Raw genomic sequence first — 16,357 nt, 5'->3', positions numbered from 1 at the left:
TTTCCAATATACGTAATGACTCAGTGACTGTCATTGAAGAATGACTGAAGCACCAAGAGGTGTTACACTGTGTACATCAGGGAAGTAAATAAGTCTCCTGTAGAAATGTGATGAATGATTTATCAGGCATCGCTGAAACAGATGACGGCTTATGTTCTGCAGCTAGTGACATACTGGATTTGGGATGCTTTCATCAAGTCAGTTAGCTCTAAATGCTTTGTTTATGTCTATACACTACTGTTTATATTCCGAGTTATCGAAGGAGCAAATATACTGCCAAAAATTACCATTCTAAATATCTTGACATGCTAACAATGTGAAATGAACCAGGATGATTTTAAAGCTCTCATTCACCCAACCAGGAATATTTGGGGTTCCTTCTGGAATTGTCGATTTAGTGGTGTCAGTGTGAATGAACAACTTTTCATGACCGGTGCAACTGAGTAGCAAACAATCAGGGCTAGAAACTGCAAATTTCATTTGCTAGTTGACTAGTTTCTGAATAAGCTAAACAATTAGATCATTCTTAAATGGTGTCCAGGTCCAAAAGCTTAAAGAAATGTCTCCTGGATTTGGCCCATAAATGAAGAAAGGCACATAAATGTGGCCCTCCAGATGTTTTGGGACTCCATTTCCCATCAGCCCCAACCACCATGGCCAATGGCCAAGAATAATGGGAGTTAGAATCCACAACACCTGGAGCGCACAAGTGCTCCCAGTTCTTGCTTTAACCCTCTACCTATTTTAGGATTTCTATCTTGAAGCAATGCCCTCTCCTTTTCCTGTCATTGATATTAGGACACCCTCAGACTGGCATTAGTGCAGGGTGATGGTTATAGCGAGTTCCTTCAGACAGTGAAGGAAGCTTGAGGTTCTGGATTTTTCTGGATTTTAGAATTCAGGGGGGATTGATTTCACTTCTTTACAGACTATAATGTTTACCAAGCACTGATCCAGTTCAGATGTAATGAGAAACCATGATTTTCTGCTACATGAATGAGACATGGAAACCCTGAGGCTCATATGCATCCTCTCCTCTCCTTTCACATCCACAAGGAAGAAATTGGAAACCTTCATTTCTGATGTTAAACAAGCCACAGTTCTTGATGACAGAGAACTGTGGATTGTTGAAATTGTGGATAGGAAAACCAAGCCAGACTCATGAAGATGGAAGAAGCTTGTCTTCTCCATAGGGCAGGACCTGTACCAATGGATTCAAGATACAAGAAAGGAGATTCTGCCTAAACATTAGGAAGAACTTTGTGACGATAAGAGGTATTCAGCAGTGGAGCGGACTCCCCCGAAGGTGTTGGACTCTCCTTCATTAGAGGTTTTTAAGCAGAGGTTGGGTGGTCATCTGTCAGGGATGCTGCCGTTGTGATTTCCTTCATTGCAGGGAGTAATTTATGATTCTATAATTCCAGAACAGGAGGAAAGCTACTCACACAGAGGTCTGCATGCATAGATTTCCATGCTGCAGGCATCAGTGCTTAGCTCACTTGCTCTCTAGGTGGGACCAGCAATATGGCCTAATTGCCCTTTAACTGTGGGAAGCCCTCTTTTGTGTCAACGTCTACAGTGGACCACTCACTCTGTGTTTGTTCTGCAACTTCAGCAACTTCTAAAAGTGTGGCTAGGTCACCTTTCTGCAGCCACAACAACAAAGTTGTGTGACCCTTAACAAGTTTTCAGGGATTGGAGCTCTCTTGATAAAATGCAGAAGGCTAATACAGTGGTTCAAATCCCTGCGATGGGGTGAGCTCCCGTTGTCCGGTCCCACCTCCTGCCAACCTAGCAATTTGAAAGCACGAAGTGCAAGTACCGTATTTTTCGCTCTATAAGACGCACCAGACCATAAGACACACCTAGTTTTGGGAGGAGGAAAACAAGAAAAAAAAATTCTGAATCCCAGAAGCCAGAACAGCAAGAGGGATTGCTGCGCAGTGATCCCTCTTGCTGTTCTAGCTTCAGGGATAGCTGTGCAGCCTGCATTCGCTCCGTAAGATGCACACACATGTCCCCTTACTTTTTAAGAGTGGAAAACTGTGTCTTATAGAGCGAAAAATACGGTAGATAAATAGGTACCACTCCAACAGGAAGGTAAACGGCGTTTCCGCGCACTGCTCTGGTTCACCAGAAGCAGCTTAGTCATGCTGGCCACATGACCCGGAAGCTGTACGCCGGCTCCCTCAGTGAGTAAAGTGAGATGAGCGCCGCAACCCCAGAGTCGTCCGCGACTGGACCTAATGGTCAGGGGTCCCTTTACCTTTACCTTTAATACTGTGGTACCTCTGGTTACAAACGCTCCTGGTTACGAACCCTTCAGGTTACGAGCTCCACTAACCCGGAAGTAGCTGCTCCTGGTTGCAAACTTTGTCCCAGGATGCGAACAGAAATCGTGCACCAGAGGCGCACACAGCAGGAGGCCCCATTAGCGAAAGCACGCCTCAGGATAAGAATGGTTTCAGCTTAAGGACGGACCTCCAAAATGAATTAAGTTCGTAAGCAGAGGTACCACTGTAATAACTGTAGCAGCATTTTAATTGCTATCTTTCTTTATCCTATCAAAGGTTACTGAAAGTGATTCTTGCTATGCTGAGCTTCATTCATACAACTTTTCCAATCACGGCAGCTCCTTTTGATCCTTACTTGGACTGAACGGGCTACCTGAAGAGTATGACTTGGGAACCAAGCAGGTTATAGAGTGCCACTGCTAATCTTCTAGTGCGCGGCACACAAAACCACAATTAGTACTTACAACTAATGTTTCAACATATATTTCCTGACGGGCAGAAGTTGAAGAAAGTACCCAGTTCAATCCCTAAATGACATACTGCACAAAGTGCTTGTAAGCATCCTGTTTCGGGTTCTCTGTTTACATAGAAATGTCATATATTTTGGACCTGTTCTTTAGCGTCCTTTCTGATGTTTTGCTTTTCGTTCATGTCCATGTGACTGAGGCTCACTACATACTCATACTGGGGCTGACAAGAGTCTTTGCATGGGAAAGTAGCAGGTGCCCTCGCTTCCCCCTACCAGGCATATAACGCCACATGGGATGCAGGTGCTCTGGGTGGATGCCCAATCCTGCAGAGACAAGATTTGCACAATCTCACTCCTGCGTACCTGCGTACCTGCGTCTCATTTGACACCTGGTTCGTAGGACTTGGAAGGTCACTCAGCTCCTCTTCCCTGTATTAAGATCACCTGCCAGTAAATGAATTAAAAGAAGAATATATGTATAAATCCTGCAGTGTATTGAGGAGGAGAAAAAGAAAGAAAGAAAGAAACCACTCTCCAACCACCTATTATTTAAACGAGTGATGAAAAGACAGAGGATTTATTATTTTGGGGGACGTCTAATAGCTAGTTACTCCACTCAGTGTCAAATTGACAAGTTTCAGATTTAGTGGGCTGTACCGTTTTCGCTATAATTAGTCTAGCTGTATAACGTTTAACAGGTCTCTGCTTTGCTCAAATCAGTAGTGTTTTGCAGGATTATTTTTTTGGAGAGAGGGGATATCTGGAAGTCCGTCCCCCCCCCCCACCGGCAACATTTACCTTCTGTCTATTAATCTTCTCAGTAATTTTTGTTTTATTGTTTAAGAAATCAAGGGACACGGGTGGCGCTGTGGGTTAAACCACAGGGCCTAGGGCTTGCCAATCAAAAGGTTGGCGGTTTGAATCCCTGCGATGGGGTGAGCTCCCGTTGCTTGGTCTCTGCTTCTGCCAACCTAGCAGTTCGAAAGCACGTCAAAGTGCAAGTAGATAAACAGGTACCGCTCCAGCGGGAAGGTAAACGACGTTTCCGTGCACTGCTCTGGTTCGCCAGAAGCGTCTTAGTCATGCTGGCCACATGACCCGGAAGCTGTACGCCAGCTCCCTCGGCCAGTAAAGCAAGATGAGTGCCGCAACCCCAGAGTCTGCCACGGCTGGACCTAATTGTCAGGGGTCCCTTTACCCTTTAAGAAAGCAAAGTGCTTGATCGCGAACTGTATTCATGAGATTATCGGTGTTGATCAGGCTTAAATTGAGGCAGGCAGCTCTGCATGAAGCAGCAGATAAGCTGAGAATCAAAGTTTAATTCTTTTTTTTACTTGTTGGCATTAAGATGAATGTGAAACAGCTGTCAAGGAGGAATGATGGGTAGCAATTGTGATCAGATAACAGGCAGCTATTGTAACCATTAAAGTGGGCTGTATCACTCACCGCAGACACAATTGCAAGCAAAAAAGTAATAAAGTTGGGAGTCATAATGTGCATTTGAGCCATATTAAAGGAAAGGAGGACTCCACAATTACAATTTGTACTATGGACCTAGGATAGTAAAGGAATCTGGACTATTGCCTTAAAAAAATATAAATAACAACTTTTATGAGTGATTCTTTCCCTGCCAAAGTCAGTGACATAGTGTGAGAAGGAGCAGGAACATTTCAGTTACTAGTGAATAGTTTTTAGACCTGCTCTTATTCATGCTTAACATGAACAGTTCCTCCAGAATATAATCTGCTGCCAGTGCACATTGTACTTTCACCTTCTTGGAAAACTCAGTGCCTCTTTGCTTGAAGAGTCCTGCAGAAGTTTCTCCTTCTTGGGCTATTGCAAAGTTCAAATCCTTTTAAAGTGTATCATTGGTAGATGCATGTTTCTGCTTTTCATTCTTACAATTTTGAATGTCATGTTGTATCATTCCAGAATACTTTCCTGATAAGAGATGTGGCAATGCAAAAGTGCTAGTGTTAGATTCCACAAATTATATAATGCTCCATTGTAAAGTTGAGAATTATCTGGCTGAGTCATCTGTCTTCATCAACAGCCAAACAAATGTGTCTGGGAAACACAAGCACAAATTGGTGGTTGATGTCTTCCTGCAGGTTGTGAACGAGGTTTGGGCAGTGTGCGTGGTGATTTTTGGAACAATTTATTCCAGAATTGTCAGCTGCCAGTAATTTGGTACTTTCTTTCAAACATAATAGGGGAGGAGACTAGACTTAACAAATGGCTAGTTTATTTAGTCCATCTGTACTAATCCACCCTCTAAAAATATAGATAATAGGTTACAAAATGGAAAATTTTCACAAAAAAACATTGTTAGTCAAGAGTTAATCTGCTCAGCTTTTAAAATGCAAAACATTGTTAATTAATACTGTGTACATATATTGTATTTAAAGCACATTGCTTCCCCTAAGGAATCCTGGGAACTACAGTTTACCCCACATAGAGCTACAAATCCCAGCACCCTTAACAAATTACAGCTCCCACGATTCTTTGGAGGGGGAGGCAATGTGCTTTAAATGTATAGTGTACAGTACAGTGGTACCTCTATTATGAACTTAATTCGTTCCGGAGGTCCTTTCTTAACCTGAAACTGTTCTTAACTAGAGGCATGCTTTCACTAATGGGGCCTCTTGCTGCCGCTGTGCCGCCGGCACACGATTTCCGTTCTCATCCTGGAGCAAAGTTCTCAACTCGAGGTAACTCTTCCAGGTTAGCAGAGTTTGTAACCTGAAGCGTTTGTAACTCAAGGTACCACTGTATATGCAGCCTTAGATCATATAATTATTTTATGCTCATCTGCCACGCTTCAAACAATGTAGTATTTTGCTTCTTTAATTAACTTATTTTGTCAGATGATTGCCACAAATCAAAAACATTGTCACCCATAGTTTAACGCAGGGATGGGGAATTTGAATAATCCAGTATGCTGGTTCCTTAATTCCCTCATGAGCCATGTTCAGTAGGTGAGTGGGGCTTCCCACTTGAAAATCACCTGATGTCACAATGTTGTCAAGTAATCCATTTTCCTTTGCCTACGTGGTTCAAACTGCCTGGGCAAAGGAACAAGGCCAACAATCAGCTGATTGATGGTGCTTACAAAGGCATTGTACTCTGCAGTTGCTGCCAGTCTGCTGATTGGTGATGCCTGTAGATCCAGCTTTCCACTGACCCATGTTTTTACCTGCTTGACATTTGACATCATATGTCAAGTGTGGGCTAGGTAGCCATGGCTTGCCTGTGGGTTAGAGGTTCCACACTATTATTTAATGCAATCAGTATCCCTGAATGGAGTTAAGTACAATGTTACATGAGTTTCTTTCTAAAAGCTTCTTTTCATTGCCTTCCGTTAAGAGTTTGGGTGTAATCCTTGACGCCTCCCTTTCCATGGAGGCGCAGGTTACAGCAACAGCCAAGGCGACATTTTTCCACCTTCGCCACATCAAGCAGTTGGTCCCTTACTTTTCCCGCCCCGACCTGGCCACAGTGATCCATGCGACGGTCATCTCCAGGCTTGACTACTGTAATTCGCTCTACACGGGGCTGCCCTTGAAGCTGTCCCAGAAACTCCAGCGGGTACAGAATGCTGCAGCGAGGCTCCTCACGGGGTCTCTGCCATGGGAGCATATTCACCCAGTGCTTTTCAAGCTGCACTGGCTCCCGGTGGAGTACAGGGTCAGATTTAAGGTGCTGCTTTTGACCTTTAAAGCCCTTCACGGCCTAGGACCCTCGTACCTACGGGACTGCCTCTCCTGGTATGCCCCACAGAGAGCCTCAAGGTCCATAAATAACAACACCCTAGTGGTCTCAGGCCCTAAGGAAATTAGATTGGCTTCAACCAGAGCCAGGGCCTTCTCAGCACTGGCTCCGGCCTGGTGGAACGCTCTGCCTCATGAGACCAGGGCCCTGCAGGATCTGATTTCTTTCCGCAGGGCCTGTAAGACAGAGTTGTTCCGCCTGGCCTTTGGCTCGGAGCCAATTTGATTCCCACCCTCCCTCTCTTTTTTTTTCTTTTTTCTTTTCCTTCTCCTCCTGCGATGAGGCTACATTTTAATATTTTAATGTTCCATTATTTTAATGTTGTATTTTATTTTTGTTTTTAAGTTTTAATCATTCATCTTATTTTTATTTTGCTTGTAAGCCGCTCTGAGACCGGCCTTGGCTGGGGAGGGCGGGGTATAAATAAAATATTATTATTATTATTATTATTATTATTATTATTATTATTATTATTCACTGTGTGGTTTATCTCCTGTGCAAAATATATTTGAAGTGCTTGTTTATTTGAGCTGTCCTTTGCCCTTGAATTCCCACCTGTTGCGATGTAGTAGTATTTAAACCCAATATGTATGTGTTTACCAGATATGATACAAGGTCTACCCCTTGTAGCATGAGACTTAATCTCAGGGTTGTGGGTTCAAGCCCTGTGTTGGGCAAAAAGATTTCTGCATTTCAGGGGCTTGGACTAGGTGACCCCTTTGGTCGCTTCCAACTTTACATTTCTATGATTCTATGTTTTTGTGGGAGGATTTGCAGCAAAACAAATCACTACAAATGAGTCATATTTTGCTAACTCCTCATCTCTGTTGCATGACCCACATTGACATTACTTGCTGATCTACCAACTGCAGGCCCCTAACTTGCTTTAAGGTGTTTCCTGTTGTAAATTTCACTCTCACACACAGACACCTGCCTTTGTGTTGTGTTTCTGAAGATCCAGTAGAGGATATAAAAGCCAAGCCTGTCTCTGCAGCTGTCATAACATTTCATTAACTATTAAAGCTTAACAGTAGGCACTTTGAATGAAACCTGTTGTCTCATCTGTGTTTGCATTTGCATAAAGCTAGCAATGATGAAAGGCACCATGTCTCCATTTTCCTCTTCTCCGTTTTCAAGTCAGTAGCCTTCCTCTGTATTCAAAAGATGCACAGTGCACCCTAACTTAAGCTTAGATAATGTGAATTCTCAGGAATTGTTCAGGGCAGGAGATGGAAGTCGGTTCATGCAACTATAGTAATATGCATGCAAAATACGTACATAGGAATTTAAATCCCTAGGAGAAGCATTTCATATGGTTGTTTTTCTTTCCAGTGCTTTGCTATGTCTTTGTCTTCAGAACGTTGACATTTCTCTTTTGCAAAAATCTTTCTCTCTATCATCCAGTGTGAAGGTAAAACTTTTCACTTCATGTGTGCCAATAAACCAAAAGGGATAAGCTACAGCAACAGATGAATGTAGCCAACATAAGGTCCAAATAGTGAGGTTTAGCGTTTTCCACTTTAGGTATGGCAATAAACCAAACAGTAGAAGTCCAAAGAATATTGTTGGCATGCAACAAGATCTGCCCACTCTGGCAAGCTATACCTACAGGAAAGCTGGCAGTGAAAAGGGAGAGCCTGACAGGTCAGGAGCTGGTACCCAGCTGGTCAAATGCCAGCCAGTGGAGCTGGTGGGTCAGGAGGTGGACTATACACAGCTGTTGCATATGTTTTTAGATAGTCCACCTCATTAAACAATACCATCATCCCACATGATACCAAGCTCCATAGATCAATGTAATCAAGACTATAGCTGTGCTACATTTGAAAAGCAGCAAATCACCTACATACTGAGCAAAAAGCTTGAGGAAGTGGGCAGATTACAGTTCATGCCACACATTTGTTTATTATTATTATTATGAAGAGATTTGTATATTGTCCATTACCAAAGATGGTAACAGAGTGGTTGAAAGCAAAATTAAGTAGTGTGTGTGTGTGTGTGTGTGTGTGAGAAGAAGATAGGGTGAGAGATAAATAACTTGACCAAGAAACTGGGTACAAGGCACCCAAAACATCAAACTATTTGTTTGATCCCACATTTCTCTGCTGCAGCAGAACACCCCTTTCACAGAAAGTAAACCAATTAATTTCTCATCTACAGTTACTCCTTCAACATATTCACTTCAAGTATCCATCTGGTGCACGCCTCAAAATATGTTGATTTATTTGCACCCCATCCCAAATTGATAAACCTGCCCAGCACACACTGTCAATTCATCTTTAGTTAATTTATCTCCAGTTGATTTTCCATCCAGATTCTACTCCAAATAAATGCCCCTTCAACTAATTTACCCCCCCCCATTCTTCATTACCCCATCTCTCTAAATAAATTCCTCTGAAATTAATTTATATTCCCAACTTAATATTCTATCCTGTTCACTTCTTCCACCAAAACCCTTTAGGTGGTATGAGTGAAAGAAAGTTGAGTGACTTTGAGACAGGGTTCCCCCCTCCCTCTTTATTTACAGCAATGTACAATGTTGTCCAAACAGTTCTTTTTGATTTACAATCTAAAACCCCACCTGGAGCTTTGACATGTTCAGCAGTAGGGATGGAAAGATCTGTTAATTTTGGTTCTCGCAGTTTCTCATTTTTCCAATCTAAAATTTAGTTCTCCACATTTCTGCAGTGATAGGTAGATTTTTTTAAAAAATCCTCATAAAATTATTTAAGCATTTTTGTGTGAATGTCTCCTTTTGTATGCAGTTGTGGCTAACATACACAGTTTTGCATTTTTGTAAACATTGGTTGGGAAACTGCATTGCAAAATTCAGTTAAGTGCGAATTTTGAAGGGTGGCTGTGTGTTTTGTTCTCAAATTGTTCCAGAAAGAGAACTTCACCACTGAATGTGAACTAAACTCAATCCCCCCACAAGCCCTACTTGATAGCAGCTTGGTTGTCAATGCTTGGAAACATGAGCTTCAAAGAACTCTGAGAAAAGATGCTATGTGATGCTGTACCATCATTTCTAGAATCCAGAGACAATGACTGGGGAAAAAGGATGGCCAGCTTTTTGACAGAATGCCCTTGGGTCCAGAGAACCATTGTAGGTCATCCCATAATGTTTTTGCTAGAGTCACTTGAGGCTCCAATTTGAAAGAACTTGAAAGCCGGACTGCCTAGCACATAGTTGGTTCTGATGCAAAAGAATTATGAAAGGAATTGTGAAGTTTTTGGTAGGACCAAGGTGAAACTGTAAAACTCCTCTGTTATTTTGTTACTGTATATGTAATCTTTTTATTTTTATAGTTCTGAATTGTTTGCTATTTGCATGTTGCTATGTTTGCTATTGTGTTGTTTTGCTGTCTTATTATGAAATTATTTTTGCAGTGTTTGGTTTAGGAATGTATTGTTTTCTTGCTTGTAAGCCACTTTGAGAATGATTTTTTGTGTTTGGAAAAGTGGCTTGCAAGTAAAACAAATGAATGAAACAGTGTAGGACTACAGGAAAATTATTTCTGAAGACCACCTACTACAGAGGTTTTTTTTGCTCATGTATCTTATATTTTTTTATTGCACATTCCAGACTGAGGTTGATCAGCAAATTGCACGACAAGACTGACCTGCTCTACACTTTCCCCATGATGCAAAAACAGCTACATTGCTGCAAGTCAGTCTGTGCACTGTTGAATCGGTTATTATAAGATCAGGATGTCTGTTGCAGCAGTCCTTAAGGGATCCTTTTCATGACACCAGGGGTATTGCTTGCAAGTCAGTGGCTTTAGAATTGTTTATTATGAACCTAATGGCTTTGCCGAAGAAAAATGAGACTACTAATGCAGTAAATTAAGTTCTGTTAAATCACAGCTGTGTAATATCATTCACACTGGATTTTTTCTGGTATTGCCTTGCCTTGCAACTAAAAACTGAGAAAACGTTTGATCAGCACCACAGAGCAGTGTGTTACTAAATAGGGATACATACATGGTGGGAAAGTCATCTGAAGGACATTGATAATTAAGATTCTTCTCTCAAGCGAAACCTGTGAAACTGCTTCGGTTAATTCTGCTGTTAAAATATAGCATATCTCTGCTAAGCATTGTTGTGATTAGCAATGTCTGAAATTGGTAATACCAGTAATAGCTACAGTATGTGCATATATTCTTCTTTAATCCCCCTAACCTATCTGAACTTTGTCTTCTACAGCTTGTTTTCTTTTAATTCCTGGGCTTTTATGCTTTTAACTTGGATTTAATTGGTGGCTTATTGTGATACTGATAATAAATCTGTGTTTTGGATATGTTAGGATTTATTATTATGGCACTGTGCCCATCAGATTGGTATGGGGCAATGACCCAGAAAGAGGCATTTTCTGTGGGTGGCCCTGTAATCTAGAATACCTTTCCCTCTGCAAGTCTCAAGGTAATGTGTTTTAGGTGCCTCCTGAAAATGTGTCAGGTGGAATTCAATGTCATTTCAGAAGTGTTTCAGCTTGCCTCTGTTGTATTTCACTAGGGAGTGGGTGGCCCTGTGGTCTAAACCACTGAGCCTCTTGGGCTTGCCAATCAGAAGGTTGGCAGTTCGAGTCCACATGAAGGGGTGAGCTCCCGTTGCTCTGTCCCAGCTCTTGCCAACCTAGCAGTTCGAAAACATACCAGTAGATAAATAGGTACCACTGTGGTAGAAAGGTATACGGCATTTCCGTGCTCTCTGGCACTCGTCACGGTGCCCTGTTTTACCAGAATCTGTTTAGTTATGCTGCCCACATGATCCAGAAAGCTGTCTGCAGTCAAACGCCTGCTTCCTTGGCCTGAAGCAAGATGAGTGCTGTACCTGATAGTCAAATTTTACTGGACTTAACTGGATTCTCTACCTTTACTGTATTTCACTGTTTTCTGTTTTTATTTTCTGTTGTGTTCTTATGTTTAATGGTTTCATATGTTGTTATATTATGTTTTTGTTCAGTAGTGGGGATCCTCCAGGCCTAATTAGACCCGCCAGGCCTCTCCATTTGGCCTATGAGATAGTTTTGAGAAAAACAATCCCATTTGGCCTTCCCATGTCATCATTGGGCATCAGGTGCTGGACTTGGGAAGCCATGGTGCCACATTCCAAAGGAAGAACTGGGGGTGCACTATATATGTAGGGCTGGGGAAGAGATTTGATCCAATTCACATTTAAAGGCGAATCTATCTAATTTGCAGTTTCCAAAACAATATGAGAACCAAAACACAGCCATTCTTCAAAATCCACACTTCTGATTTTGCAGTTGAATTTTCCAGACAACTAATGAGTATTAAAAAATTGATTTACTGCTAGGGTGAACTGTGTATTAAAATGCATACATTTGTAAAAACGACATGCAAAATGTATTAGGGGAAATTGCTTTGCAACCAAGAGTATATTAAGAAAAGTGCAAACACAAATATCTATATTAAGAGAAATTCGCATTAGAGAGCTGATGAATGGAGTACAGGATCAGGTTTAAGGTGCTGGTTTTAACCTTTAAAGCCCTATACGATGGCCTAGGACCCTTGTACCTACGGGACCGCCTCTCCTGGTATGTCCCACAGAGGATCTTACGGTCTTCAGACAAAAACATCTTGGAGATCCCAGGCCACAGGGAGGTTAGGCTGGTCTCAGCCAGAGCCAGGGCTTTTTCGGCCGTGGCCTTGATCTGGTAGAACGCTCTGTCACAAGAGACTAAGGCCCTGGGGGACTTGACATCTTTCTGCAGGGCCTGCAAGACAGAGCTGTTCCACCAAGCCTTTGGCCAAGACATAGTCTGACCCCCCCTCTCTCCTTCTGTAATCTTCATAGAACTCTAGCCCAATGGTTGCCATTAATTCTGAACTGAACTTAAAATCTGAACTGATTTTAGAATGTATTTCAATTAATTGACTGATTTTATGTAAACTGTACTATTTTTACTGTTGTTAGCCGTTCTGAGCCCGGCTTTGGCTGGGGAGGGCGGGATATAAATAAAATTTTTTTATTATTATTATTATTATTATTATTATTATTATTATTATTAAAAATGCAAACTGGCGTGTAAAAGTAAACTTAAGACAGGGGAAAATGAGAAATTAAGGGAAACTAAAATTGAGATTTGCCTATCTGTAAGTATGTTCCTGGTCCTTCCTTTCTTGTCAATTCTTCAATTTGGTGCTTGTTGAATTCAGTGACTTTTTCTGTTGCCCTGCATAGTGACCAAGAGGTGCCAATTCAAAAGGCACTGAATTCAAGGTGGAAAGGAAGAATCAGGAGTGCACTCAGAGGGTGCTCCAAATTCTGCCTTCACAGCTACAGCAAGTAAATTTAAATCATCTGATATCCTATGACTGGTTTGCTCGCCTGTACAACTGGCTTGTGAAAGGTGGAGCAATTCCTGATTCAATCTACTGCTGTTCCCAACACCTGTTCAACTGTATGCTACTTGGATAGCTTTTAATGTTAAGTAGTTTTGAAATTTTCTAAATAAATAAAATCAAAAATTTATTGTATTTTCTCACGTATAAGCTGCTCTCGGTGTCTGGGAGAGCAGAAAAGCAAGATAATGAAGAAGATAATGACAATGATAAGAATAAGAATAAGAATAGATGGAAAGGATTATCAGTAAAATTGTTGTTGAATTCAAGACCCAAGTGCTTTTCTCCTCTAAGAGGAGATCAGTGTTGTCCACGTTGATAGCAACAACCCATATACATGTACTGTATATGCTGCTTCATGTATGTATTTGTGGGGAGCCCTATAGGGGTCAAAACATGCATCTTAAGCATATGTTTCAAGTAACAAAGCTATTCTTGAGAAGGAACGAGCTGCCAAAGTTCTTTTCAAAGCCAAAAAAGAAAAGCACTGTTGAAGAATTTGTGGTTAAAGAGATTGTAATTTTCTTTTTTAGGTATCATGACCAACAGGATGTTACTAGCAACTTCCTTGGAGCAATGTGGTTGATTTCAATAACTTTTCTCTCCATTGGATATGGTGATATGGTACCTAACACATACTGTGGGAAAGGAGTCTGCTTGCTTACTGGAATAATGGTGAGTGCCCCTAGTTTTAATTTCCACATTTCTTGTGAGTTTCTTGGGTGAATTGTTTTCAGAACAACTTCACTGGTTTAACAACACGTATTATTAATGTAAAATTGTTTGTTAAATCTTTGGTCATTTGTATACCACTGTCCATAAACCGGTACATGTCTATACAGGTGTCCTATTGAGTTCAGTGGGACTTATTCCCAGGTAAGTAGGCTGCACCCTGACTTCCCATCATGGTTAGAGTATACTGATTGAGATAATTGATTCCATTGATTTCAGTGGGTCTGTTCTAAGCATGATGAAACATGGCTCCAACCCAGTATTTATAGGATTACACTCCTGAGCACTGTCTTCGGGAATTCACTTCCTGCTTTTCTTAGGAAATGTTTACAAACTGAGCTAAACAAGTTGATATTCTGAGCATCAAATATGTCAGCTACCACTCATGTCATATATGGCAATCATCACATTTCTGCCTCTTCTCTTTGCTTCCAGTGAATTCTAATGTCAGACCTAATAGTTTCTAAATTTGTCTTACAATAGACTGAGTGATCTTGCTTTTATGAAACTGTCGTAGTGGTTTTCCCTCTTTGCATTAATACATCCAGTGCTTTTTTTCTGGGGGGACCCCTAAACATTTTATTAGGGGAAAAAGCACTGGATGCATCTATTATTACTGTATACTTCATTGCTATATGCAGTGACAGTGAAAAGGGCAAATGCAGTAATAAGAAACGGATTGGTGTGTTTTTTTAAAAGCCAAGTATAATAATAAAATTACCGTATTTTTTGCTCTAGAAGACTCACTTTTTCTCTCCTAAAAAGTAAGGGGAAATGTGTGTGCATCTTATGGAGCGAATGCAGGCTGCGCAGCTATCCCAGAAGCCAGAACAGCAAGAGGGATTGCTGCTTTCACTGCGCAGAGATCCCTCTTGCTGTTCTGGCTTCTGAGATTCAGAATATTTTATTTCTTGTTTTCTTCCTCCAAAAACTAGGTGCATCTTGAGGTCTGGTGCATCTTATAGAGCAAAACATACGGTATATCTATCTTTGGTTCTCCTAATGTTATATTTTTAAATAATTTTTATCCTGATTTTTTCTTTATCAGTGATAAAGCAATGATTTAAAATGAAAAGAAAAACATTGCAATCCCAATAAAAAGAATTTGTATGCATAAAATACATTATAAAGGCTTTCTGAAGAGCCTGAAAATGGCAGACAATGCTGGCTGCTCTACCAAGAAGTTTCTGTTATAAGTGCACATCTGCTGAACTTTTTTTGGCAGTGGCCTTGGATGTTGAATAGGGCACATGGGGGGGCATATATGGAAGAAAGTGGCCTTTAATATACTTTCATATACTCCAGTGGTAGCTGGAGTTTCTGAAGACTTTTTAAGAGCTGTCACACATGGAGTACATAATGGTAGTTTTGCCTAGGGAGCATTAGCATATGACTGACCATGGCGAGAGCTGACTTTGCCAGGAAGGGGCATCCCAGAAAATTATGTAAAGGGAATCCTGAGTAATGCCCTCTCCATTTGGGGGCCCTAATTTCCTCAACGAATATAGTGGAACTGAATAAAGGAAAGGAAAAGCCAGCTGAAATAGTGATTTGATATAGTGGCCTACTTTATGGAGGAAGACTTAGACTGCAATCCAGACCCCCTTCTGCTGGGCTGGGTGAGGGGCATTGGATTGATCTGAGGTGTCCCTCCACTTTCTTCTACTGGTTAAGCTGGTCTTCTACTGGCCACCAAATGGGTGGGTGGGTGGAAAGCCTGCCAGTGTTAGCTGATTCATACAAATCAGTATGTGGCTACAGCTACTTTCTGTTTAACTACACATAGATTTCTCTATGTGACAAATTGTACCTGCCTCTCTACATGGAACCTCTGGGAATCCCTCACAGGACTTCTTGCCCCTGTTTGAAGAGGGTTTGTTCTGGCCTGTTGACAATTTCCTTAAATGATCGAAAAAGCAATGTACAAAAACTCTGAAGGATGTGACATGGTAGATAACGTGATAGCCCTACTGTAAGAATCAGTCATAAACTGTCCAGATTAAAGACACCCAAATACAGTGGAGTGGGGAATGTAATATATCTAGCCTTCTCTCTCTTTCTCTTTTTTTAAACCATTTTTATTTGGTTTTACAAGTACAAAGTTATAAAAATCCAAATATATGTCCACCTACAGAGATTCCTCTGAATCTCACAACTTCCCTCCACCCCTTCCATGGGGTCCTATTTAGAAGATTTACAACTGCATATTCTTCAATACACTAACTTTTATATCAATCCATATTGTCCATGGTATTTGTTACACTACAAGTGAAATCAAAATCCTTCCAATCCGCTTACAGTGGTCTTCTAAATAACTTGTAAATTTTTCCCATTTTTTAAATAAAGTTTTTATCCTCTTGGTTTCTGAGTTTTCCAGTTTTGCCATTTCAGCATAGTCCAACAGATTGGTTTGCCATTCCTCTCTAGTAGGGACATTGTCTTCTTTCCATCTCTGGGCTAGTAACATCCAGGCGGCTGTTGTTCCATACATAAAAAGTCTTTTCTGCTCCTTTGGTATGTCGGTACCTATAGTTCCTAATAAGAAAACTTCTGGGGTTTTTTTTAAACAAAGGTTATTTTAAACATTTTTATCATTTCATTATATATCATCACCCAGAAAGCTTTTATTACCTTACAAATCCACCACGTATGATAAAAGGTACCTTCTTTTTCTTTGCATTTCCAGCATATATTTGTACTTGTCCTTCACATTTTTGCCATAT

At 41.0% G+C, this 16,357-nt stretch overlaps 1 protein-coding gene across 2 annotated transcripts in view; it reads left to right on the top strand.

Annotated features, from left to right (window-relative positions):
- KCNN2 (potassium calcium-activated channel subfamily N member 2) overlaps positions 1-16,357 on the top strand; it is a 91,389-nt gene that overhangs the window by 49,102 nt on the left and 25,930 nt on the right. For both annotated transcript variants that reach the window (XM_081880420.1, XM_081880419.1), the window contains one exon: positions 13,436-13,577. In XM_081880420.1, coding sequence (XP_081736546.1) covers positions 13,436-13,577 — 142 coding nt within the window. The remainder of the gene's footprint in view (positions 1-13,435; positions 13,578-16,357) is intronic.

This window comes from Podarcis erhardii (assembly GCF_964252035.2).
Source record: "Podarcis erhardii genome assembly, chromosome: 11".
NCBI lineage: Eukaryota > Metazoa > Chordata > Lepidosauria > Squamata > Lacertidae > Podarcis > Podarcis erhardii.
The sequence above is the reverse complement of the archived record's forward strand: the minus strand, read 5'-3'. Positions and strand labels throughout refer to the sequence as shown.